Source organism: Tachyglossus aculeatus, chromosome 21, assembly GCF_015852505.1.
Source record: "Tachyglossus aculeatus isolate mTacAcu1 chromosome 21, mTacAcu1.pri, whole genome shotgun sequence".
Classification (NCBI taxonomy): domain Eukaryota; kingdom Metazoa; phylum Chordata; class Mammalia; order Monotremata; family Tachyglossidae; genus Tachyglossus; species Tachyglossus aculeatus.
This window is the reverse complement of record NC_052086.1, coordinates 61,870,418-61,896,331: the sequence shown is the minus strand read 5'-3', so window position 1 is coordinate 61,896,331 and position 25,914 is coordinate 61,870,418. Positions and strand designations below refer to the sequence as shown.

The 25,914-nt window shown below is 50.4% G+C and overlaps 2 protein-coding genes across 6 annotated transcripts in view; one reads left to right on the top strand and one right to left on the bottom strand.

Annotated features, from left to right (window-relative positions):
• LOC119942223 (lysosomal alpha-glucosidase-like) overlaps nucleotides 1-9,768 on the bottom strand; it is a 49,205-nt gene extending 39,437 nt beyond the window's left edge. The window contains exon 1 of one of the 2 annotated variants that reach the window (XM_038762876.1): nucleotides 9,628-9,768. The gene's annotated coding sequence lies outside the window, so the exon portion shown is untranslated. Of the gene's footprint in view, nucleotides 1-6,358; nucleotides 6,456-9,627 lie in introns of those variants that run through there. The other variant, XM_038762875.1, reaches the window with a different exon arrangement.
• MAFK (MAF bZIP transcription factor K) lies at nucleotides 178-18,533 on the top strand. Of its 4 annotated transcripts, XM_038762879.1 has the most exons (4): nucleotides 13,456-13,575; nucleotides 15,098-15,176; nucleotides 16,162-16,241; nucleotides 18,060-18,533. In XM_038762879.1, the coding sequence occupies exons 2-4, from the start codon at nucleotides 15,143-15,145 to the stop codon at nucleotides 18,492-18,494; spliced, it is 549 nt and encodes a 182-aa protein (XP_038618807.1). In that variant the 5' UTR covers nucleotides 13,456-13,575; nucleotides 15,098-15,142; the 3' UTR covers nucleotides 18,495-18,533. The 4 variants fall into 4 exon arrangements, with proteins under 4 accessions (XP_038618809.1, XP_038618807.1, XP_038618808.1 ...); XM_038762881.1 differs by lacking the exons at nucleotides 13,456-13,575; nucleotides 15,098-15,176 and adding an exon at nucleotides 178-205; XM_038762880.1 differs by lacking the exon at nucleotides 15,098-15,176 and having other exon boundaries at nucleotides 13,456-13,683.
• Nucleotides 18,534-25,914: the final 7,381 nt, after the last annotated feature.

Here is a 25,914-nt window from a genome sequence, read left to right as displayed (position 1 = left end):
CCGGGCCCGGGCACGCGCGCGCGCGCGCGCGCGGGGCGGAGTGGCGGGGAGGGGGGGGGGCGGGTGTTATTCCCCAAGTCGGAGGACGCGAGGAGGGAGAGGGAAGCGCGTTCCCGCCGCCGCCGCCGCCGCTGCGCGTCCCCGCCGCCGCGCGTCCCCGCCGCCGCCCCCCACCACCAGGCCCCGCCGCGCGCGCCACTGCCAGGTAAGACCCGCCCGGCTCGGCTCGGCTCGGCTCGGTTCGGTTCGGTTCGGACGGGCTCGGCCCGGCCCGGCCGGGGATCCGCCCTGCGCAGACGGACGGACGAGCACCCGGCCCCGCCGCACGTGTCGCCTCCCGGGGTGGGGGGGGGGGGCCACACGTGCCCGGGGACCCCCCCGCCTGAGGTCAGCGGCCGACGGCCACCAGCCCCTCTGCCTCCCCCTGGACCGCCTCTCCATCGCGTGCGCTTCCCCAGCGCTTAGTCAATCATCAATCAATCAATCAATCGTATTTATTGAGCGCTTACTATGTGCAGAGCGCTGGACTAGGCGCTTGGGAAGTACAAATGGGCAACACATGGAGACGCAGTCCCTACCCAACAGTGGGCTCACGGTCTAAAAGGGGGAGACAGAGAACAGAACCAAACATACCAACAAAATAAAATAAATAGGATAGAAATGTACAAGTCAAATAAATAAATAAATAAATAGTCCAGTGCCCCGCACCCAGTCAGCGCTCAATAAATGTGCTTGAATGTTGTCTGTCTCCCCCTTCTAGGCCGGGAGGGCCGCCTCTCTATCTCGTGCACTTCCCGAGCGCTTAGTCCAGTGCCCCGCACCCAGTCAGCGCTCAATACATATGCTTGAATGTTGTCTGTCTCCCCCTTCTAGGCCGGGAGGACCGCCTCTCCATCTCTTGCGCTTCCCTAGCGCTTAGTACAGTGCCCCTCACCCAGTCAGCGCTCAGTAAATGTGCTTGAATGTTGTCTGTCTCCCCCTTCTAGGCTGGGAGGACCGCCTCTATCTCTTGCGCTTCCCGAGCGCTTAGTACAGTGCCCCGCACCCAATCAGCGCTCAATAAATATGCTTGAATGTTGTCTGTCTCCCCCTTCTAGGCTGGGAGGACCGCCTCTCTAGCTCTTGCACTTCCCGAGCGCTTAGTACAGTGCTCCGCACCCAGTCAGCGCTCAATAAATGTGTTTGAATGTTGTCTGGCTTCCCCTTCTAGACTGGGAGCCGTTTGGTGGGCCGGGACAGTCTCTCTGTGTTGCCGACTTGCACTTCCCAAGCGCTTAGTACAGTGCCCCGCACCCAGTCATCGCTCAGTACATATGCTTGAATGTTGTCTGTGTCCCCTTTCTAGACTGTGAGCCTGTTGGTGGGCAGGGACGGTCTCTCTGTGCTGCCGATTTGGACTTCCCAAGCGCCTAGTACAGTGCTCCGCACCCAGTCAGCGCTCAATAAATATGCTTGAATGTTGTCTGTCTCCCTCTTCTAGACTGGGAGGACCGCCTATCTCGTGCACTTCCCGAACGCTTAGTACAGTGCCCCGCACCCAGTCAGCGCTCAATAAATATGCTTGAATGTTGTCTGTCTCCCCCCTTCTAGGCTGGGAGGGCCGCCTCTCTATCTCGTGCACTTCCCGAGCGCTTAGTACAGTGCCCCGCACCCAGTCAGCGCTCAATAAATGTGCTTGAATGTTGTCTGTCTCCCCCTTCTAGGCCGGGAGGACCGCCTCTCTATCTCTTGCACTTCCCGAGCAGCGCTCAATACATATGCTTGAATGTTGTCTGTCTCCCCCTTCTAGGCTGGGAGGACCGCCTCTCTATCTCTTGCACTTCCCAAGCGCCTAGTACAGTGCTCCGCACCCAGTCAGCGCTCAATAAATGTGCTTGAATGTTGTCTGTCTCCCCCTTCTAGACTGGGAGCCGGTTGGTGGGCAGGGACTGTCTCTCTATGCTGCCGACTTGGACTTCAAGCGTCTAGTACAGTGCTCCGCACCCAGTCAGCGCTCAATAAATATGATTGAATGTCGCCTGGCCCCCCCTTCTAGACTGGGAGCCCGTTGGTGGGTAGGGACGGTCTCTCTGTGTTGCCGATTTGGACTTCCCAAGCGCTTAGTACAATAAATATGATTGAATGAATGTTGTCTGTCTCCCCCTTCTAGACTGGGAGCCCGTTGGTGGGTAGGGACGATCTCTCTATGTTGCCGACTTGGACTTCCCAAGCGCTTAGTACAGTGCTCTGCACACAGTAAGCACTCAGTAAATACGATTGATTGAATGAATGAGTGAATGAATGACCACAGTTACCGGGCGTGGGGGTCCTGCGGTTCAGATAAGGCTGTGGGCAGAGCGGTGGCACCTGTGCCCGGCCCCCGGGGCTGCTTGTATTATAATAATAATAATGACGGCATTTATTAAGCACTTACAATGTGTAAAGCACTGTTCTAATAATAATAATAGTATTTATTAAGCACTTACTATGTGCAAAGACTGTTCTAAGCGCTGGGGAGGTTACAAGGTGAGCAGGTTGTCCCACGGGGGGCTCACAGTCTTCATTCCCATTTTACGGAGGAGGGAACTGAGGCCCAGAGAAGTGAAGTGACTTGCCCCAAGTCACACAGCTGGCAATTGGAGGAGCTGGGATTTGAACCCATAACCTCTGACTCCAAAGCCCGGGCTCTTTCCACTGAGCCACACACCCCTGCCCCGGGCCGAGCGCTGCCCGCGAACCAATCCAGCCCCGCCACCAGCAGGGAGGGGCATGATCTGCTAAACGTTAGGGCCACCCTCGGGTGGCTCGGCCCTGCCCCCGTACAACATCCTCTCTGCCTCCCAAACCCATCGTCCTTGGTCCAAGCCGATGAGACATATTAGTAGTAATCATCATGACGTCATTTGTTCAGCGCTCATTATGTGCCAAGCACTGTTCTAAGCACCAGGGGAGATAGAAGATCATCAGGTTGTCCCACGTGGGGCTCACAATCTTCATCCCCATTTTACAGATGAGGGAATAATAATAATAATAATATTGATGGCATTTGTTAAGCACTTAGTATGTGCCAAGCACTGTTGTAAGCACTTGGGGGGATACAAGGTAATAAGGTTGTCCCACGTGGGGCTCACAGTCTTCATCCCCATTTTACAGATGAGGGAACTGAGGCCCAGAGAAGCTAAGTGACTTGCCCAAAGTCACACAGTTGACAAGTGGCGGAGTCAGGATTAGAACCCATGGCCTCTGACTCCCAAGCCTGTGCTCTTTCCACTGAGCCACTCTGCTTCACTGAGAACTGAGGGAACTGAGGCACAGAGAAGTGAAGTGACTTGCGCAAAGTCAAACAGCCGACAAGAGGCGGAGGCATAATCTAGAGACACAGAGAAGCAGCGTGGCTCAGTGGAAAGAGCCCAGGCTTGGGAGTCAGAGGTCATGGGTTCTAATCCCCTCTCCGCCACTTGCCCAAAGTCACCCAGCTGACAAGTCACTTCACTTCTCTGGGCCTCAGTTCCTTCATCTGTAAAATGGGGATTAAGAATGTGAGCCCCACATGGAACCACCTGATTACCTTGTATGTCCCCCTCCACCCCCCACCACTTAGAACTGTGCTTGGCACATAGTAAGCGTTTGAGAAATACCAAGCCCCATGTGGGCCAACCTGATCACCTTGTATCCTCCCCAGCACTTAGAACAGTGCTTCGCACATAGTAAGCGCTTAAATGCCATCATCATTATTATTATATCATCATCAAGCGCCACCTCCCTGGGCCACACAGTCTAGGGAATAATTCAGCCCACTCTGTTGCAAGGCACGCGCCCAGTGCTGTGCCCATAGTAAGCACTCAATAAATGCTCAGTAAACTGAGGAGCAGCATGGCCTAGCGGACAGAGCCCGGGCTTGGGAGTCAGAGGGACCTGGGTTCTAATTCCCGCTCTGCCAGTTGTCCAGCTGGACAAGTCACTTTTCTGTGCCTCAGTTCCCTCCTCTGTAAAATGGGGATTAAGAGGGTGAGCCCCATGTGGGACAGGGACTGTGCCCAACCTGATTTGCTTCTATTTACCCCAGCGCTTAGTACAGTGCCTGGCACATAGTACGTGCTTAACAAATACCCCAAATACCGTTATTACCATTGGTTGATGGGCTATATCTCTTCCAGGTTATACGAATCCGATTGGATTCAACCGCCGTTGAACCATGGCCCAGAACTAGGTCTCCGTATGACTTTTTTTTTCCTCTGGTGTCACCGACCTGAGATATTGTTACTTGAGCACCTGCTGTCAGATGGCCACTGGGGAGACTGCCTTAGCTGGCAATGTGCATTTTGGTTAAGGCTGCTGCCACTCCCTGTCAGATTGCCATATGATCCAAATACTGACCCATTAAACACATTCCAGTGCAGTGTGGCCTGATGGAAAGAGCACAAGCCTGGCAGTCAGAGGACCCGGGTTCCGATTTGGCTGTGCCACTTTCCTGCTGTGTGACCTTGGGTAAGTCACTTCTCTGTAAAATGGGGATTTGATACCGGTTCTCTTTCCTACTTAGATTGAGTCCCACGTGGGACAAGGACTGGGTCCAATTTAGTAGTGTTTGGCTTATACTGAGTGCTCTGCACACAGTAAGCGCTCAATAAATATGAATGAATGAATGAATGAATAATAAGTACTTTAACACTGAAAGAGAGAAGGAGGAGGTGCAGATGATGTGCCACCTGGACCAAAGGAAAAGCCTTTTTTTAGATTAGGGTTTAATCCTAGATATTGCCAGTTTGGGTCAGAGAGTTGCATTGCCCTTCGGGATATGAAGAGACAGGCAAACATCAGGGTAGAGATGTGACAGACTGAATTTGAGGTATTAATCTTGCAGTTAAGGTTGCTCAGCATGAGTAGTGATGTCTTATGCTGATAAGCATATTTTGGATTGATTTTTTTCCTTTTTTCGGTCCAGTTTTCGAGCTCTGCCCAAAGAAGCAGTTCTGTAAGGCCGGTACTCAAATCTTCAGGGTGCTTGGTTAGGGCCAGCTGAGGTCCACTGCTATAACAAATTGTCTCCCACCAGAAAAATACCCTCTGAGCGTCATTTGCGAGTTGTGTGGGGAGCTGGATAGTTAGTGGCAGGCGATGAGTAGGAACCTAACATTTGGACTGGTTAGGGGGAGAAAGGTGCAGGACTAGACTGTGAGCCCACTGTTGGGTAGGGACTATGTCTATATGTTGCCAGCTTGTACTTTGCAAGCACTTAGTACAGTGCTCTGCACACAGTAAGTGCTCAATAAATATGACTGAATGAATGACCACAGGGAAAGAGCTGTTATTTCAACCTCTCTCTCTTCCCAGCTCCAACCTCTTGCTACTTGATTTCCCCCCCTCCCCCTTACCTATTGATGACAGAGACTAGTCATTTCCTTGTTGAAGCCTTTACAGATTACTCTTGTTATGTGGTAACCAATTTTAAAATAAAGACTTCTTGGGATCTGTGGCTAGTGTTTGAAACTTGAGGAAACTCTGGGGAAAATGGGACATTAGGGAGAACGTAATCTTAACTAAAATACTGTTTTCCGAATGATTGTACAGTGACAGTGTTTCACTTACTGGCTAAACTCAGTGTGGGGTGTTTGTAGCTGCAGTGATAAAAGTTTGCACTCACGTTCCAGGATTGCAGAGCCCTTTTCAAGTAAATTGTTATTCCCCTTTCAAAAAATCAGTGGTACTGATTGAGCTCTTACCATGTGCAGAGCACTGTACTAAACACTTGGGAGAATACAATACAGTGGAGTTGGAAGACTTCCTAAGGGGAAGAGCTGGGAGTAGAATTCCAGGACCCCTGACTCCAGTCTAGCTTCTCCCTTCCAGTCCCGGCCACTCTGGAGAAGAGAAACTAGAAAATGTCCACATCTCTGAAATTAAACAGTATTTTTTTTTTTATCCTCATCAGTGAGTTTTTATTGAACACCCACAGGCTGCATGGTATTCTCCTAGGTGCTATTTTAAAGTTGCTTGCGTAACAAAAAATTCCAAGCAGTAAAACGAATTTCCCACTCCCCGATGCCAAGAGGGGGTGCGCTAGCATTCTCAACAAGTGCGTGTAAACGGGAAAGGCGGCCCAGTCGGAAAATGGGTGGTGTCTCCTCCAACCGGTTTTGGGAGAAACGGAAGTAAGCTCCTTTGCCTCTTTGCTCTTCGGCCTCTTCCCCCTCCCACCGCAGGTCAGCCTACAAGCCCAAAGTACTTTTGAGAGGAAGGCACGGGTGACCAAATGCCCCGAAGGAAACCGGTTGCCCGCTCCTTGCCCCTGGAGGCCCTGTGAGCTCGTGAACCAAGAGGGCAGGAGTCCCCAGCATCCCCGGGACCGGTCATCTCGCTTAGGGTTTAATGGATTTACCTTACTGCTTCCGCACTGCCGCTTCTCCTGAGGGCACCCACACTGTCTCTCCCTGTCCCCTCTGTGATGCTGAAGGGCCTGCCTTCTGCATTCACTTCCTCCATTTGACTGGCAAGGTCCCTCATCCAATGGCCTTGCTTGTCAGTGCCCAGAGGCAAGGGGGCGGGAAACGGAAAGGGACGTTAACCCTGACTTCACCTGACAGGGAAGAAGAGCTTCTGCTTATTATCAGTGCTGAGAGCATTCGTTAATAAAGAGTTACCAAGTGGCCTCAGTGCTCTTCAGAAGAGACGTAATTTAGGTTTCCTAGGTTGGGTGTGTGGGAGTTGATCAGTGGTATATATTGAGCACTTACTGTGCCCAGGAGCACTGTCACCAAGCGCCTGCAAAAAGTACAGTATGGTAGTCACCGTCCCTGCCCACCAGGAGCTTATCATCTAGAGAATCAATCAATCGTATTTATTGAGCGCTTACTGTGGGCAGAACACTGTACTAAGCGCTTGGGAAGTACAAGTCGGCAACACATAGAGACAGTCCCTACCCAACAGCGGGCTCACAGTCTAGAAGGGGGAGACAGAGAACAAAACCAAACATACTAACAAAAAATAAATAGAATAGATATGTACAAGATAAATAAATAGAGTAATAAATATGTACAAACATATACATACATACAGGTGCTGTGGGGAAGGGAAGGAGGTAAGATGGGGGGATGGGGAGGGGGACAAGGGGGAGAGGAAGGAAGGGGCTCAGTCTGGGAAGGCCTCCTGGAGGAGGTGAACTCTCAGTAGGGCCGTGAAGGGAGGAAGAGAGCTAGTTTGGCGGAGAACCGAGTACTGTATTGTACTGAGTTCAGAAAGTGTGGTCTTCTTCGGCTCCCAAATCTCTAGAAGGCAAATTGAAAACTGTCACCCCTTATGGTAAAAACTCTAGGTGGCCGATGGGAGCAAAAGTACTGTGTTCACTTGCTCCTGTTCTAGAATTTTATTTACATTTGCCAGACAATCCAGTACTACCTTTTTGTTTTGGCAAACCTTCAGGCTCCCAAAGAGAATATTTTGATGTTCATTTGTGTGTTCCATGGTCCCAATCAGAAAAAAACCCACCTTTTTTAACCAACTTAATAATAATAAATAATAATGGCATTTATTAAGCACTTACTATGTACAAAGCACCGCTCTAAGCTCTGGGGAGGTTACAAGGTGATCAGGTTGTCGCACAGGGGGCTCACAGTTAATCCCCATTTTACAGATGAGGTAACGGAGGCACAGAGAAGTTAAGTGACTTGCCCAAAGTCACACAGCTGACAATTGGCAGAACAGGGATTTGAACCCATGACCTCTGACTCCAAAGCCCGTGCTCTTTCTACTGAGCAATGCTGTTTCTCTAAACCTTCCTATATTGAAGCTTCTGTTGTTCTCGGTAGCCCACCTTTACTTCCTCTCCATGAGAGCTGCTCTGTCAGTCTTCTCAGGGTAGCCCCTTTGAAGAGGTTTTGCTGTGCCTCATTAATCTCTTGCCACTTTTACTACTCCAAGGCAGAAATTGATCTGTTCGCTTTCTTACTATAATAGGTATATTTTACTTGGGGGACATCAGATTTGAGGGGATATGGTATGCTTATGTGTAATAATCCTTCTCTCCTGTCCTCCACCTTTAGCAATCAGTTTTCAGTTTCTTTCGTAGGGATCCCACTCAAGACTATCCATCCGATATGTGCAGATACAGTTTTAACAATACTGGCATTTGGAAGAAACCACATGTAGCATCCTACAGGCTCTAACATGTTGATAGAGAGAGCCCCGCTTCATAAGTGGACTCTCAGATCTGTATATTTTTTTGGAGAATGGGCATGGAGAGAGGGGGCTGAGAAAAGCGGCTATGGCCAGCAGTTTCCTGTCCTGTGAACGTTTAAGTAGATAAATGTTGATGATGGCTGTATGAATCAAAGAAACTTCACCTTCATCGCTTAGATCTTCACCTCTTCATCCCTCCAGTCGGGAGTCCCTCTCCTTTTTCACTAAGACTAAATATAAATTGTTACCCTGATAAGGAGAGTTTGCATTTATAATATAAAGCCAGAGATCCTGCCTAGGAGAAAATGTCCGCTTCATACTTGAGACTGTTGGACTGAGGGGAGAATCCTTGGACCTTGTACAGCGGGTCAGGAGTCACTATCTCATTCCCTTCTCTAGCACCTCTCATGGGGTCTTTCTTATGTTTGAGAGACCCTGTGACCACATAAGCATCTGCCGCCTTAATCTCTGCTGCATCTGCCGAGTCTGTTTACCAATCAGGCAGGGCTGTCTGATCCCCATCCAGGCATTCCCTGGGGAGGGCATCGTGTCCTGGCAGTCTCCAAATCTGAAGGTTCCTGAAAGCATGTTTTGCTGCTGAATTCAGGTTTCGGTCCATAAAGGAAATGGAAAGCTGGCCAGCTGGGAGAGCGTGACTCACCTTTCTCTCTGCCTGTCCTGCCCTTTCTTAATGGGAGATATTTTACTATGTATATATTACCATGTGCCAGGCATTCTAAGTACAGGGGTAGATACAAGTTAAACAGGTTGGACACCGCCCATATCCCACATGGGGCTGAGAATCAGAGGGACCTGAGTTCCAATCTTCACTTACTCCAATTATAACTAATTTTGGTATTTGTAGGTGCTTATTATGTGCCAGGCACTGTATTAAGCTCTGGGAGGGACACAAGCAAATTGGGTTGGACACAGCTCCTGCTCATCATAGGGCTCACAATCTTAATCCCCCTTTTAAAGATGAGGTAACTGAGGCACAGAGAAGTGAAGTGACTTGCCTAAGGCCACACATCAGACAAGCGGTGGAGCCAGGATTAGAACCCATGACCTTCCTATTCCCAGGCCCGTGTTCTTTCCACTAAGTCTCGATGCTTCTCACTGACTAGTAATTTACACTGACCAGAACTATCTGCTATATTCCAGCTGTAGGCATACCGTGGTTTTAAGTGGCAAACGATTACTTTTCCATCAGCTTCTAATAGTGCCCAGGATTCGGTTGGCCTTCTTGGGTACTGAAGCATACTGGACTGATATTTAAGAGGCCAGTCAACACCACTTACCTTCTCATAAGCCTCAAGCTGACCGGCCTTCCGATAGCAAAGCTATCAGCAAATGAAATACTTGAAAAGCTTAAAAGTACATTGTGAATGCACAGAAAACCAGGGTCCATCAGACTGAATTGTAGGAAAAGATCAGTATGTCATCCAGTGTTCTAACCGGTATTATCTCACCTACCTTTGAAGAACTTCAGGAAGGGGAATTTTGAGCTTCAGTTTTCCTCTCGACGATATGAAAGTCTTTCCTTGTTCTCCATTCCGCTGATGCTTGTAGCTCTGACTTCAGGGGCCAGGGAAGTAGCACATGACACTCACTTCAGCTATTCCCAATTCACCTTTCAGCTGTAGTCATCGGATGTGATTCAGGTGCAGTCTAGTCAGAAGGACCTGTGTTCTAATCCCAGCTCTGCCACTTGTCTGCTCTGTGACTTTGGGCAAGTTCTTTGTGCCTAGTTACCGCCTCTGTAAAGTGGGGATTAAGACTGTGAGCCCTGTGTGGGACAGATACTGTGGTCAATCTTATTAACTTGTATCTACCCCAGCGCGTAGTACAGTGCCTGGCACATAGCAAGGACTTAACGAATCTGAAACAAATTAAGCAATTAAGCATCCTCTGCTAGATCTACGTACTAGATATCAGGTGGCAGTGTGGCTTGCTTTATGGCTGTGGAGGAAAAATAGAGAGTGTATCCCAATAGCCAAATGTAAAATGGGATGTGACTAAGACATCAGTCAGTGGGATTTATTGAGCACATACTGTGTACTGAGCACTGTACTAGGCACTTGGGAGAGTACATTATAACAGAGTCAGTAGACATGTTCCCCGCCCACGAGGAGCTTACAGTCTAGAGGGGATTTTGCAGTCCAGATCCCTAGCTAATGCTAATGCTCACTTAACTTCCCTGTGTCCCAGCAGCCTGCTGAGATGGAGTGTAACTGTCCTCAGTTCTCCTGTGATGTGGGCATTATGTTTCTGTCAAGCCGCACGTTAAGGAAGCCTCTCATCGCAGTTTACGTACCTGGACTGAGGATGCACACTGGTGCCCAACCATTTCTTCTGCCGTCGCATTGCATTGTCAGATGAGCATTTCCTAACGGTGTTCTATCTAGTGACAATCCACCTTCTGGAAGGACTGAGTCCGGGAGCGTGCAGACTTTCTGCGATAACCAGGATCTCAACCACCAAGGGTTTTATGTGCTAAAGCGAATACTTAAAATCAAATGCCAAGGTACATCATAACCCGTAGAAATGCCACACAATGTTAGTTTCCCTTTCAGTCTAATTCCTGTCAACATTTGGTAAATGAGAACCAGTATCTTCTTCATCAGCTTCACTGAATCTGCTGCTTGTGGCTCACGCTAACTTTTTGTTTTTCTTTATGCTATTTGTTGAGTGCTTGCTCTGAGCTCAGACAATGATAAAGCACTGGAATAGATGCAAGCTTATCAGGTTGGACACAGTCCATGTCCCGGGTGGCACTCACAGTCTGAATCCCCATTTTAGAGATGAGATAACTGAGGTACAGAGAAGTAAAGTGACTTGCCCAAGATGACATGGAAAACAAGTGGTGGAGTGAGGATTAGAACCCATGTCCTTCTGACTCCCAGTCCTGTGCTGTGTCCTCTAGACCACAGTGTTTCCCTATGAACTTCTCATTTGCTTAGCGTCAGCAAGGACAGGTATATTTGGGAATCATTTTGTTTCCTGAGGGATGCAAATTTTTAGCATGTAGGATTATCTTGGAGTAACAGTGGATTAACCACCAATCTGGGAGGAGGAACTCTAATTCCTATTCCTTCACTGCCGCTTAACCCACCTGGGCCTCACTCTCCAGATGGCTTTCTCCTCCTTCATCCTCATTCTCTTCCACTCTCCCCTTTCTCTTCCTCTTCTGTGAAGGTTCTCTTTTGGGAAACCAGGATATTTCCGCTACAGTTCTCAACTGCCATTTTGGGAAACGGGAGGCAGAATATATTCCTTGCGGAACTTCCTGGCACTGGAATTACTTCTGCTGCTATGAAAACCCCTAAATCTGGAAATCTTCATTTGGGGCACAGAATCAAACGTGTCATTTTAGGTTTACTTCCCTCAATAAGGATCCCAGATGATCCGCTTGTTTTCATGTCTTCAATGATTTTTAGATCCTTTTAAATTATAAAATATTTTCAGTTATGAACTTTAGGTGTTGGGAGGCATAAAGCCAATAACATAGGTACAAATAGTTATAAATGGAGTAAGTGAAGATTGGAACTACTTTGTCTTGGCTCTTTTTTAAAAAAAAAAGTTCACAAGGGCCTCCAATGGAAGAAACATGTGAAAATCAAAATAAAATGGAAGAAAACATCACAAATCAGAAAAACATCTAACTCAAGCATTCTTCAGCCAAAGAAGCTCAACCACTGCTGATCTTGTATAAATTCTTAGTCAACCCTGGATTCCTCTTTACCCTAAATTCTGGGCCTAGAACCTTACTCTACCCAAGATTTATGTTTGAGAAGCAGCGTGGCCTAGAGGAAGGAGGATAGGCCTGGGAGTCAGAGGACCTGGGTTCTAATCCCGGCTCTGCCACATGTCCACTGGGCAACTCACTTAACTTCCCTGTGCCTCCGTTATTTCATCTGTAAAATGGGAATTAAGACTCTGAGCCCCATGTGGGACAAGGACTATTGTGTCCAAACTCTATCAGCATGTAGTATAGAGCTTAGCACATTGTAAGCGTTTAACAAATACCATTAAAAAAAAAGATTCAGGAAAGTTCAGTTCATAAGGTAAAGATCTCTAAAGAAAGGTCTCTGAACCACCAGTCCAGGTGAACAAATAGTCTGCTTTCTACAAGATCCCAGTACATTCTATTTACATGCTAGATTTTCTAGGAAAAATCTGTTCTCCATTCAGAGTGAGTGGAGACCCGTTTTCCTCAAGATCAGATATTTTGCCTTGCAGCAGGATTTGCCACAAAGAAAACTGAGATGGGGAAAGGATAGTTTGGGTTTTGAGTTTGGTGCTCCACCTTATTTACCTCCACACTGCCTGATTCTCCTCCCCATCTTCATTTGCTCTGCCCCAGCAGTGACTATAGGCCTTGCTCTCTCAGCTCTTTTTTTCCCTCCTTGATATTGTTTTATGCAAAAATAGCGGGCTTGTCAAAACACTTAGATTCTATGGTGCTAGGCACCGTAGAAACACACAGAGAGTGACCTGTTCTTTGCTGTTTCTTGGGCGGCAACCCACAGTGAGCCAGAAAGCACAGGTTTCTAAGCAGCCAGCGAGTAGTCCAACTGGGACTGATCTCAACTCTCTGACGTGGGGGTAATGTTCTTTTGGAAACTCGGTCAGGGAAGACTCTCATCATAGTGGTCGTCTCGTGCCCGATGTCATGCCCGTGACTGCCGGGCCTTATCCAGCGTGTTGTGGGAAGAGCATTTCCTAATTCTGCTTCTGCGTCCCTGCTCAAGTGCATAAGGAAAAACCACCAAGCGACAGAGCCGTGTACCTAACAGCCGTGAGAAGCGCGATGGGCCGCAGACATCTTGGCTTTTGGATATTTCCAGACCTACCCTGCTCTCTCACCTAGGACATCAGTTGGAACCCGTTTTGGACTCCTCAGCCTCCCTTCCCATCCGCCTCTTCCTGACTTTGTTTCTCATAGGCTCTGAGCAACCAGTGGTTTTCAGCTTTTCTACGCATCTAGCCCAGAGAGGGTCTTGTCAGTCCAATGGGCAGAAAGCAAAAGGCCTTTTGTGTAATCCCCGAGTGAAAGCGGAGATCCCCCTTCTCTCCTTTGACTCGACTTTTCCGGTTTGGCTCTGCCAAGTACAGGCTGTGAGGCCTGGGAGTGTGCGTATCCTTGTAGGGATGGGAGGGGTTTCTGGTACTGTGGGAATGTGAGCTCTCAAACTGTAAACAGCTGATGACTCACTGCATAACTATGTCACCAACTAACTGCAGGGCCTTGTACTGTGACGCTCTGTGTGCGTGTGTGTGTGTGTGTGTGTGTGTGTGTGTGTGTGTGTGCATGTGTTTGCGTGTGCGTGCAGGCTCCTGTGTTGGAATAAGGATTGCCTCCTGTTCCTTTTTGACATGGAAATGTTTTTGCTCACCATCCCAGCTGCCAGGCTCCAGCAGGTCTGTCACTGGGGCAATCTGAACGGTGTTGGCTCCTGACTCTTTCTACAAACTCTTCATTTCCAGCACGTGGGCCAGACAGCGCACCAGTCAGATCAGATAAAACCGGTGGGTGGGAAGGCGGAATGGGAAGACCTGTGTGGGGTTTAGGTGGGGCCAGAAAATTGGTTTCTGCACCTCCCAACCCATACATTTCTGTTTTCAGCAGCACCTTTAAAAGAATTCTGCCATCTGGCCCCATTTCGTAAACTCTAAGAAATCCATTTGAACCTTTATATATGATGGTATTTGTTAAGCGCTGACTACGTGTTAAGCACTGTTCCAAGCGCCGGGGTTGATACAACCTAATCAGGTTGGACGCATTTCCTGTCCCACATGGGGCTCACAATCTTAATCCCCATTTTCCGGATGAGGTAACTGAGGCCCAGAGAAATGAAGTGACTTGTCCAAGGTCACACAGCAGACAGGTGGCGGAGCAGGAATTAGAACCCATGACCTTCCGACGCCCAGGCCCGTGCTCTATCCACTCCGCCACGCTGCTTCTCTTAGGATGCCTGCGACCCCTCTCCCTCCCCAGCGCACCCCGCCAATTCTCTTGAAGGCATCGTCCACTCTAGGTGGCAACAATCAAGTTTTGATGAAGAGTTGTATCCTTTAGGATCTTCCTATAGTGTTGCTCTGCGGAGGCTTGGTTGTTCCGTCTCCCTGCCTTTTAGAGGTGGGTGAGAGTGAATGCAAGGCAGATTCAGAGGGCAGAGGGTTCCGGGGTCTGCCGCAGAAGAGGGACTTGTGCCGGGGACTTTTTTCTCACGGCTCGTCTCTCGGCAGCCTGGGCCGCAGGGAGGAAAGAAAGCAAGACGGACTCGGAGAGAGCATGGCAGACGGAGAGATGGAAAATGACCGCTCCTTCTCCAGCCCAGATGCGGGGTCCATCCTCAGAGGCGCCAGAAACCCCTTTAACTGGCCCTTGTCTCGGATGTTCCCTTTCCCTAGTCGTGTTAATTCAGCCTAAGGTTTGAGAGTCCCAACTGGTACGGCGAAGGAGACGGAGCTGGCAGGCAAATCCACCGTCTCTGTCGTCCCTTCTTGGCCCCCGAGCCCCCGGCCCAAGCCGTTTGATGATATGAATGAGTTTGTTTACTCTCCGACCTCGTGATGGCTCTGTGCAGACATGACCCAAAGTCATTATTGCTTTTGGGCTTCTCCGTTTCCATGGCTACCGTCTCGGGGTTGGCTACTTTCCCAAGGTCACCATGGCAACTATCAGAGGGGAATCATGCTTGGGATGCTTTGGCTGGGTTTTTCATGAATGATTAGAATGTGTGACACAATGCAGACGTGAAAATGAGAAGGGAGGGCGGCGGAGGGGAACGGGAGCTGGGGGAGAGCTCCCGCCAGACAGTCTGTGTGCGCTCCGTCTGTCCACCCGTCCGCTGCTGCTGCTGCCCATCTGGCGTTCCGGCCCCTGGACTCGGCAGAGGCGACGGGACAGTCCAAGACCAAGTCTCACCTCCATCTCCAGGTCTCCCGGGTCAGGATGCCGGAGGCAGTGTAGGCGGGGGTGGTGATGTCATGTCACTGCTGCGGCGCCCTCTCCCACGGTAGGTGTGTGATGGGTGGCAAGCTCACCTGACGGGATTTTGCTCCCACTTGGTGGGCAGGGTGCAAGGAGATGGGGCTCGGGCCAGCCCCGGACGGCGGGTGCTCCCAACCTAGAGGGACTTGGAATCAATTAGATGAGAGCCAGGATCGGTGTCTCTCCAGATCCTCTCCTGCATGTTCCCAGAGAAGCCTTCGGGCTGATGGGTAGAGCCGGGAAGGGGAAGGGAAAGATCATGTGTTTTAAAACGGGAGAGTGACGTAGGGAGCAGCAGAGCTGCCCGGGCAACAGGCACAGATACTCACTGCCATCTGCAAATTGTCTCTTCACTGTTAGAAACCCGACAACATCTCCATTGCCTCCGAAAATTGATTTCTGCCCTTGCCCTAAAGGAGTCGAGAGAGAGGAGGCCGCGATTGCTGACGGACCCCGCGTTTCACCCCCAAGCCCCTGGCAGTCTCGTGGCCCTGTGCCGGAGGGGAAGTGGGGTCAGCGTCTGATGGAGGGGGGGGAGATGCTAAATGAGTCAGGTCGGTGGTGCGCTTACCCCTGGGTGGCTGCCCTTGGCCAAACCCGTGAGCCCCGCCACATGGGCTTCCTCAGCGCAGACGGCCAAGCCCCCCGATTTCCAGTAGAAACCGAATGACATTCTCAGCCCTTAGGGTGTCTTTGGGGCCAAATAGGATTGATTGACTGATTGATTGTTCGATCGATTTACCTATCTGGCCGGGCCCAGGCTTGGCCTGGCCACTGGGAGTGATTAGAAATTGTGGCCTTCCGTATCCAGGCCCATCTCTGAAATTATTTCAAAATGCCTGAAGTCAAGGCAGGTGCCCAGCTACATCTCTGGGAAGAAAAGGACCGTGCTTCCTCAGCCCCCCTCCCCCCTACGGTCTTTGGTGCTAGTTTAGGAGAACTTGTGCTGTAATGAATCCTGCCCCCTTCTAATCCAGTGCTTAACCGAGGTGTCGTTTTGTTTTTCCTAGTTGCAATTTCCGAGCAGTTTGGTCCAGGCGACTGTGCTCAGGTTATGACGACTAACCCCAAGCCAAACAAGGCATTAAAGGTAAGGAAGAGGCCCACTTCATGCAGTTCTAATCGGATTCCACGACTTCCAGAGCCTTGGGGGAAGGTGCTGATTTTCCCGAATTGCACATGTTCCATAGGACTAATCTCTTGAATATACAAAGCATCTTCCTTCCAAAGAGCTCAGAGCGTGGTGTCGTGTAGCATCTTGCTTGTTGGCTTCCCACCCGTCCCCAGCTGCCAACGGGTAGGTTTGAGGAGCATCATTTCCCCTCATAGCCAGTGGTGTCTGAGCGGCATGTGCCCAAAGAGCCAGGGCCTGGGAAAGGTTCATTACCGGGTTCTCATGGACGAAGTATGTGAGACTTTCTCTGTCACACTGTTCTGGTTCGGTTCAAAAGGGCCAACCTGTGTGGGCAGGAAACATATCCTCCAATTCTGTTACGTTTACTCTTCCAAGTGTTTAGTACAGTGCTCTGCACAGAGTAAGTGCTCAATAAATACAATTGATTGACTGGCCTCCAGGGAGAGGAAGGGGAAGGAGCCACTCATTCATTCAGTCGTATTTAGTGAGTGCTTACTGTGTGCAGAGCAGTGTACTAAGCACTTGGAAAGTACATGCACATCGTCTTGTGCCTGCAGTCTTTACAGGTGCTTCTTGGGTTTGCCGGCCTAGTATGTATTCTGTTTCACCCTGTGAATGTAGAGGTCCTGTTGGGCACTGCCCTTTGGGTGACCTGCCCCTTTTTCTTCCCCAGCCCCTTCACCACCACCAGAGAATTTGGGGACACCCGATGTGGTACAGGAGCAGGGTTCCCGCTAGCCCAGATGGGCTTTCTGTATTCTGGTTTACTCGAAGGCCCCGCGGTGCCGGCTTCGGCTATCTTTTCTTCGAGTGATGTTTTGATGGGTTTGGGCTGGGCTTCTCTGCAGACCCTACCCTCCCAAGATGCACAGACTATTCTTTAAACAACAAATGATGGACTAGGGTGAGGCCCAAGAGGAGGAGGAGGAAGAGGATTTTAAGAGCAAAATTTTGTCTGCCACTTCCTAAATCCCTGTTATTTCATCATGCCTGATAGCTGGAAATCCCAAACTCAGTAATGTCGATCGAGACTAATTCTCAGATGGGAGTCCTCTAAAGCGATCTTGGAGGTCTCCAGAAGCCAGCTTGGGTCAGGCTAGAGACGATGGTTCCTAGGGACAAGAAGTTGGGATTTGCAAGTTTACTCTGGAAAGTGCAACCTCGCTGAGGGAGGCTTAAAGCCAATATCCTGCCAGCTTGTCTCAGTGGAAGAGTCCAGGGCATTTTTTTTTATTTGTTTTCTCATAAGGGATGATTGGGTCCATCCCCTTATCCTGGGCGGATTCTCAATCGGGCCCACCCCGACTGGCTTATTCGGTAACATTGACCATTTCCAGGCCAGGTGGCCCATACCCTTTGGAGAGGTGGGCTGTATTCCTGCCTCAGAATGGTGATATGATGCGGCAGCCCGCGGGCCATGCTCCAACTCAGAAACGGCCGCACCGCTCTGCATGGGCCTAGCTCTCCTCTCCCTCCTCTCACCCCAGAATCCACTCCTTTCCATTGGACCACCGGCCATAAAGCCAAAAAGCATCGCCGACCCTCAGGCTACCCCACGCCTCTCTTTTGGCCAAGACGACGGGTCCCGCCGGCCCCTTTGTTTCCCCGGCCCCGTTCGTTCATTCAGTCATATTTATTGAGCACTCACTGTGTGCAGAGCACTGTGCTAAGCGCTTGGAAAGTACAGTTCGGCAACAGAGACAGTCTCTACCCAACGGCGGGCTGACCGTTATCTTCCTGCCGTTGAAACCGTGTGCCGTTACCGCCGTGCAGGTCAAGAAGGAGTCAGGAGAGAACGCCCCGGTCCTGAGCGACGATGAGCTGGTGTCCATGTCGGTGCGGGAGCTCAACCAGCACCTGCGGGGCCTCACCAAGGAGGAGGTGATCCGCCTCAAGCAGCGGCGCCGCACGCTCAAGAACCGGGGCTACGCCGCCAGCTGCCGCATCAAGCGTGTGACGCAGAAGGAGGAGCTGGAGCGGCAGCGGGTGGAGCTGCAGCAGGAGGTCGAGAAGCTGGCGCGGGAGAACAGCAGCATGAAGCTGGAGCTGGACGCCCTGCGCTCCAAGTACGAGGCGCTGCAGACGTTCGCCCGCACCGTGGCCCGGGGACCCATCGCCCCCACCAAAGTCGCCACGACCAGCGTCATCACCATCGTCAAGTCGGCCGAGCTCTCGTCCGCCTCGGTGCCCTTCTCGGCCGCGTCGTAGTGCCGCGTCCCAGGAGCCGGGGCGGTACGGAGGGAGGGGGGAGGCGGGAGGGGGGCGGTGGCCTGTTGAGAGGGGAAGGGGTGGGAGGGAGATGGTCTCACGCACTTTGTGCCAGAGTCCTTTCTCAGCCGGGACGAGAATCGGCGCCTGGGCGGCCCAGAGACATGGTGCTTCACCACCTACAGTGGCCATTCCTCAGTGGCCTTTGGCTGCTCGTGGCGGGAATGTGAGCCCCGGCCCTAAGATGCGATAAAAGGATCTTGTTTCACTGTTTCCCCCTTGCCCCACACGCACCTGTGGCCCCCTTCTCCGTCCCCTTGTGAACGAGAGAAAGCTTGCGTCCGAGTGGATGTTTCAGGGGAGCCCCAGGAGGCTTGACGGAGATCCTCGGCAATGGCAGCCGGGAAGGAGGGAGGCAGCCCTGCCCTTGAGCAGATTCTTCCCCCGGCCTCCCGGACGCTGCTCAGAGTGGCCTAGGTGCCGTCCCTTCACCCCCTGGACCGAGCTCACGTAGTCAGACCTTCTGCCTGTTCTTGCTGGATTGAGACTTGGGGTGTTAGCTTTAAAAAGCCCAGGCACTTGGGTCCCACCAGTTAGAAACAACTTTCCAGTTTCCAGCCCCCCACAGTTTACACGTTTCAAATGCTCCTACCCGGGCCTTTAAGGTGACGTTTTTGTTTTCTGGACATGACTCTTGAGTCCCACCCCAGCCAGGGTCTCTGTCCTACTGGGGCTTGAACGGAGAGTGGGCGGTATAGTTCAGTTCTTCTAGACGGGTTCCACAGGCAGAGAGGTCACCCAGCCCTCTGTTAGTTTAAGATTTTCTAATGTTCCAGAAAGGAGGTACAGAAAGCAGCGGGAGGGGGGGCGAATGTGTGAGTGTGTGCGTGTGTGTGTGCACGTGCGGATGCCCCTGGTCACGCTCCCCAAGGAAGAGGCTTAGCAGTATTACCAGACTGAAACAGGACCATGGCCAGGAAATGGCCATTCCTCTGACGACTGACGGAGCACAGAGGTGCCGCTTGAGGAGAAAAATAACAGTATGTTCAGGAACGCCTCAGAGAACAGTTCAGCGAGGAGTTTCGCCGGAGAGGAAGTAGCACGTGTGCGGCAAACTCAGGACGGCAGAGGCCCCAGTATGTGGTAGCAGGGCAACCTGCCAGTACACTGGAGAACAGAAAGCCTCAGCACGTTCGGATAGGTAGACCGCCCCCCTGCCCCCCTCCTACCACCCATCCTCCTCCCTCACGACCTCCTGGGAACCAACTGTACTGTCGGCCTCTGTCACAAAGCAGGCCAGTTACAGGATACCAGCGGATAGGGGAGATGTGTGGAAAGGAGGAGCCAGAGTGTTCCTGTTCACTGATCTAGGGCAGATGTGCAGGTAGATATTTCAAAGTCGATTTCAGCTTCCTTCCTTTGGCTTGAGTGAACACAGCGTCTTCTGTCCTGGGGATCTACTTTCGATTGATTGGCTGTCCTCGGGAGTAGGACAGACATAGCAGTTCTTCTGAGAAACACGGCGTGGGGCAAGCCGTAGTTGGGTCTAGGATGGAAGAGGGTGTTTGGAAAGCAGAAGCAAAGGCTTCGGAGCCAAGGAGGGGGAAGGTGAAGAATTAAGTTGTTGGAGGATTGTGGGAGGGGAAAGACAGGCAGACCTATGAGCATATTGTAATACCTGTTCTAGGTCAGTGACCTTTGCAACTAGGTGGAAATGGACGGTGGCACTGGATTCCAACAGAGAAACCGGTTGGCATTCAGTAAATTGGTGTCAGAGTGGTTCCTGGTGTTTGCACTAAGGAAGGGGAAAATAGTAGGAGAATGGCATGTGTTTGGAGAAGAAGGTCAAAAGGCTGGAGACCAAGAGGGGATGGGGCTGAGGAGAAGAAGGGACGTCACATCACTTGGAAAGGGACAGAAAAATGACAGTGTTTAGAGCAGGTGGCTTGCGCAAATGACCAGTATCCCAGTTGTCCAGAGTAAGTCGTTTGACTGAGACCCAAGGGTGTGTTGGGCTGTTCTGCTGAAGGATGTAAGAGTGCCCCTTTAGCCCAGGATTAGACATGAATGGTGTCTGTGCCGGCCGGGTGCTCGGTCTTTCGATCTGAAACCTTTAAAACTTGCTTTTCCCGGTCACATTTTCCTCTGGTTTCCTACCAATGGAGAGCTGTAGTAAAGATAGCCCAAAACATTCCCTTTGGGATGACTGACATTAGGCATTTTGGAGGGTTTGTAGCACTGTTGCTTCCGCAAGCCCAAGTCATCGGAAGAGTGGTGCGAAGCTGACACCTGGGGCTGGCTGACTAAGTCCAAGTCTCCATCAAGGAAGAAACTGATTTAATGTCAGTTTACCCGGTTCGATCAGATTCTGCCATCCAATGGGTGAAGTGAGGATTCTTTGTCGAGCAGGGGAATGCCCCTCCTGTTAAGTGGGTTTGGAGAGGCTGATTCCACGGGCCTGCAGAAAGCTCTGATGGTGTCGAAAAGGGAGTTTCCTGTTGTCCTCCCATTTTTGCTTCCTCCTCCCTCCCCCGAGTCGCCTCTCCGCTCACCTCGGGGATGGGCGGCAATGCATTGAGAAGTCACACCATTGGTGGAAGGCAGGACCCCAGAGGCAGCTCTTTTTCTCTGGGTTCCTGCTGTTGGAACACGATGAGAAAACATATCTGAATTTCTCCAGCGGCACTGCCATGCGGCCGGATATTTTTCCACTTCCTGGAAGAGTGCCAAAGGGCTTGGCTAAGCTGAGAGCTGGGTTCGCGCCCGTGGGCACTTGGAGTCTTACGAACCAAGAGGCCTGGGTGTTACTAAAGCTGTTGATACCATAGCGATGGTAGGTAATCCATATTGGATATCAATAAGGACCATGTGGGAATATTTAAAGAGAGAGAGAAATATATATATATATAATTATATACACATTTTATCATACAGATTTTTCGTAAAAAATAATTTTTTTTCCAAGTTTGATACTGTAAATCTTTATTAGAAATAATTGGCAGTTTAGGAGTTCCTAACTGGCAATTTGTGTTGTGGTTGGGGGAAGGGAATAAGGTCTCGACTCCTCCCTCCTCCCACCCTCCCCCCCATCAAAAAATAAAAAAACCAAACAAAAATCAACAACAACAAAAAAAACTCCTGCAAGTGAGTCAGAACAGCAGACTCCATGGAAGGAGGGATATGTTGGCTGCTTCCCCCACCTTCCCCAAACGCTATCCTATCCTACCCGCCTGAGTGGAGCATCAGCTTTGAAAGCCCCCACCCTGCATTCCTCGTACACTGGCCCCGGCTTGGAAGCCTGGTAATACCGTCCCCCTTCCCCTCTAACCCAGGGCTCCAGCTAAAGGCATCCCCCTCTGTCAGCTGTCTCCCGGTGCTCCCATGAAGCCTTCTGCTTCTGGCCCCTCTTTTACCCCACGAATCCCTCACACCCACCCCTCCGGCCCGCAGATGCACACAGTCTGACATTCTACATCCAAAACAGGAAGGAGGGGCAAGGTGAGCGGGAGCTTATTGGGGGTTTTCTACACTCTTCCCTGCTCCCTGGGAAAGGCGAAGAGATGGGATCCTTTTGTAGGTGCTACCTGTCAAACATTTCTCAAACACTGCTTCTGGTCCAACCCGGGCCCAGAAGAGCAACTATGGAGGGAGAGAAGTGACCCCCTTCAGCTCAGCCGCTGCCCTTGCTCCTCCCAAACCGTAGCATGGCAGGCTGGGAATGAATCCGGGCTGGGGTAGTTGGCGGCAGCTCAGCATCTGCTCTTGCCCTGAGCTCCGGAGGAGCCATCTCAGCTATGTGTGGAGTTGGGCTTAGGGGCCTTCAGAAGAGAGGAGTCACCACGCGAGTGAGGTGTATTTTTCTCTGGAGTGGTGCGATGGATTCCAACTCTTCCAGCTGCAGGCCCTGGTGGCCCCAAGCCACATCTCCCGCTCTCCCCCTCAAACCATCAAAACTTCATTGTCCCAGTTTTAATGTCTCTTTTTTTAGGAAAAAAAAAAAGACAAAAGGTGACAACCTCTTTTGTAAGGTGGGTTGGTTTTCCTTAGTCTCTTGTGCTAAAATCTTCCGGGGCATTTCCATAGAAGGCAGATCCTTCACTTACCCCTTTTTTTTGTTGTTGTTCTAAATGATAGGGGTCTTCTGTGTATCAGTTTTTAGCACCAGCTCATTCTATCCTCTGTGGTTATTCAGTAATTTCAATATTTATTTTTGTGCTGCTTTTTTATTATAATATAAATTATTGAGAATATACCAAGTAATGTGGATTCCTGTTTGTAAGGCGTGTAGCCCAGTGTTTGTGTCCATCGCTTTTCTCTTCTGACAGCCACACGTAATTTATTGCTGTACATTTAGCTGCCGTGACTGGTTTTGTACCTTTCCAATAAAGCATTTTTCTGGTTTCGGACATGTCCTGGGGAGCGGTCTGTGTCTTTTGGAATTTGACCAGGTTTGGACTGATGATTTTTAAGGTAACTTGGTAAGGTCAGCCCGAGGACATGCCAGGAAAACCAGTCTCCGCCTCCCCCAACCCCCTGCTCCCCGGGCAGCCTTCTGTCCACCCCTAAGCAGCTCCTGCTTCTAGAGAAAGCCAGGAGGTGGCCCTGACACCTCCTCCTCGAAAGACTGTTTTCTAGTTAGTTCTTGGCCCCTTTCCTTCCAGGTGATTTTCCTGTTACTCAAGGTAACTCGTCTTTCCTCAGTGGTGTCTTCCAGTTAAGTTGGTTTAGACGGCCTCGGACTGAATGGCTCAACCGGTCATATTGGAATCTACCCCAGCCTTCTTCTACACTGCCCCCAGCTCACTTCTCTGGGGCTGGACTGCTGGCCCTTGAGAAAGGAAGACCTCAAGGCTGGGGAAAAGGCCAGGGGTAAGTTGAAGGGCTTTATTGCAGGTGAGAGAGGGAATGTGTCAGTCAATCCTATTTATTGAGCACTTACTGTATGCAGAGGATTGTACTAAGTGCTTGGGAGAGTACAAAATATAACCATGTAACAGACACATTCCCTGCCCACAACTTCATGGGGTGTGGGCAATTCTCAAAGGGGATTCAGAATTGAAGTGCTGCTTATTGTTCAGTAACACCTTTCTTGAGTAATGGAATGGAGTTTAGCTCACGTGTCTGACTCAGAGTCCAGTTGGTTGAAGTGTAGTGTCCCTCTCTTTTATTATGGGTGGCAGGCATGGGCTTGATTCCTCCCTGCCAGCCCATCAGGTTATTAGACAAAGGCTGCACTTAGGGAAGGGTGAAGCAAAACTCCCTGGCATGTTCCAGAAGATGTAACCCTTGCCTGCCCCCTTCCCATCCTACCCTAATTTCTTGGTTTTTTTTTTTTTTTTTTGTATTTCTGGTATTTAAGCATATACTATACTGTGCTAAGTGCTAGAGTAGATACAAGTTAATCAAGTTGAACACAGGCCCTGTCCCACGTGGGGCTCACAGTCCTAATCTCCATTTTATAGAGGTAACCGGCACAGAGAAGTTAAGCGACTTGCCCAAGGTTACACAGCAGCCAATTGGCAGAGCTGGGATTAGCACCCAGGTCCTTTTGACACCCAGACCCTTATTCTTTCCACTAGGCCAGCTGCTGCTGCTTCTTCGGTAGGGTCTTTGACTGGAGCTAACCCTGAGTCTAGTTTGAATGAGATGTAAGAGGAAAAATTAAGGTAGCCTTCCAGGTTCTGGTCAGTGTTTTTTGTTTTGTAAATGGTGTTTATTAAGCATTTATTATGCGCTGGGCACTATACTAAGTGCTGGGTAGAGACAAGCTAAGATGATTGGACATAGTCCATGTCCCACATGGGACTCGTAGCCTTAATCCCTATTTTCCAGATGATGTAACTGAGGCAAGCAGAAGTGACTTGCCCAAGGTCACACAGCAGAGAAATGGCAAAACGGGATTAAAACCCAAGTCCTATCTTCCAGGCCCTTGCTTTATTGACTAGGCTATGCTGCTTCTTAAGTTGTTGGACAAGGGCTACATTTAGGAAAGAGAGAATTGAAACGTCCTGGTATGTTCTGGAAGAAATGGCCCTGCCTGTCCCACTTCCATCGTTTCCTAATTTCTTGGGTTTTTTTCTTCCATAGGGTCTTGGACTGGAGCTAACCCTAGGTCTGCTTGAATGAGACATAGAAAAGAAAATTAAGACTGTCCTTCCAGGTGCTGTCCGATATTTCTAGGGAAATGAATCCCACCTCTGCTCAACAGAACCAGGCAAAAGATGGGATAATGGAGAATAAGTGCTGGTGATGGGGAAAGGGGAAATGTCAGTTACAGTATTCAGCGACTCTAGCCCCACAAATATTCTCTTGTGTGGACTCTAAAACCAGGAATTCCATAAAGAATTGAAGACTCTTTCCTGAAGGGTTCCTGGGTAGCTGTAACCCAAGAGCGAGAGAGACAGGCGATCGGATAGACGGGTTCTGGCCGCAGGCTTAAACGGGAGTTTTGGGGTTGAGCTTTTCTCATACCCTTGGAAGTGGCTTTAAGAGTTACCAAAGCCTCGGCTTGTCCACCATTAGCAACCTGAGGGGAGGGCCTGGCGCCAGTCACCGAGACTTAACTGCAGGAGTGAAGCATAGGAGCAGATCAGGCTTGGGTCTTCTGGGAACCCAGCTGCTTTCTACTAAAGTTGGGAGCGAGTCACCCAGGGACTGTCCTCTGTGGCCCAGGCCGGAGGAGCTTGAGGAAATGAAATAAACCCATGTGGTGGAAAAATCCCAGCAGCCTGTTTCAGAGGTCACTTCCTCCTTCCTTCTATTCCTCTGTTTGTTCAACACACATGTATCAGCTGCAGTGGGACAATGTTTTGTATTGACACAGACCCAGCCGAACAGCTTGCTTGGCTTCAAAAATAAACTGTACAGCAGGTGAGGATTTAGGTTCTTGCTGCTGCCACTGTAAACACGGGCTGATTAGCGGGGCACTTTACATGAGTTCCTCCTGCTGCCCTTGTCCCAGCCACCGACTGAGAAGGTATCAGCGGAGCCTTCAGAGGAACTTGTTCCCTGTGGTTCGATGTCTGCCCCCTTGCCAGAAAGAGAAACCTGCTGGATGGGCCTTGGTGGCTCAATCTGCTTCTCTTTGATCACTCTAATGGGATGACTCAAAAGTGACATTGACTTTATGCCTCTATCCTCTCGTGGGCTGAGGCTGTTGGGAAACATGCAACTTCTCCAAGCAGCGCCCAGGCCTTGGCAGGGGCGGGCTCAGAACTTCACCCTTTGATCTGACCAACTGACGGTTCGGCCCTTGGCTCCTTTCCCTGTAGCACATGATTCAAGCTCCCTGCCCTATATTTCCAGCTAAGCTGGAAATTGGAAACATCCTCCTTCTCAGCAGGGAGGCATCATAGCCTAGTGAAAAGAACACAGGCCGGAGAGGCAGGAAGTGCGGGTTTTAATCCTGGCTCTCCTACTT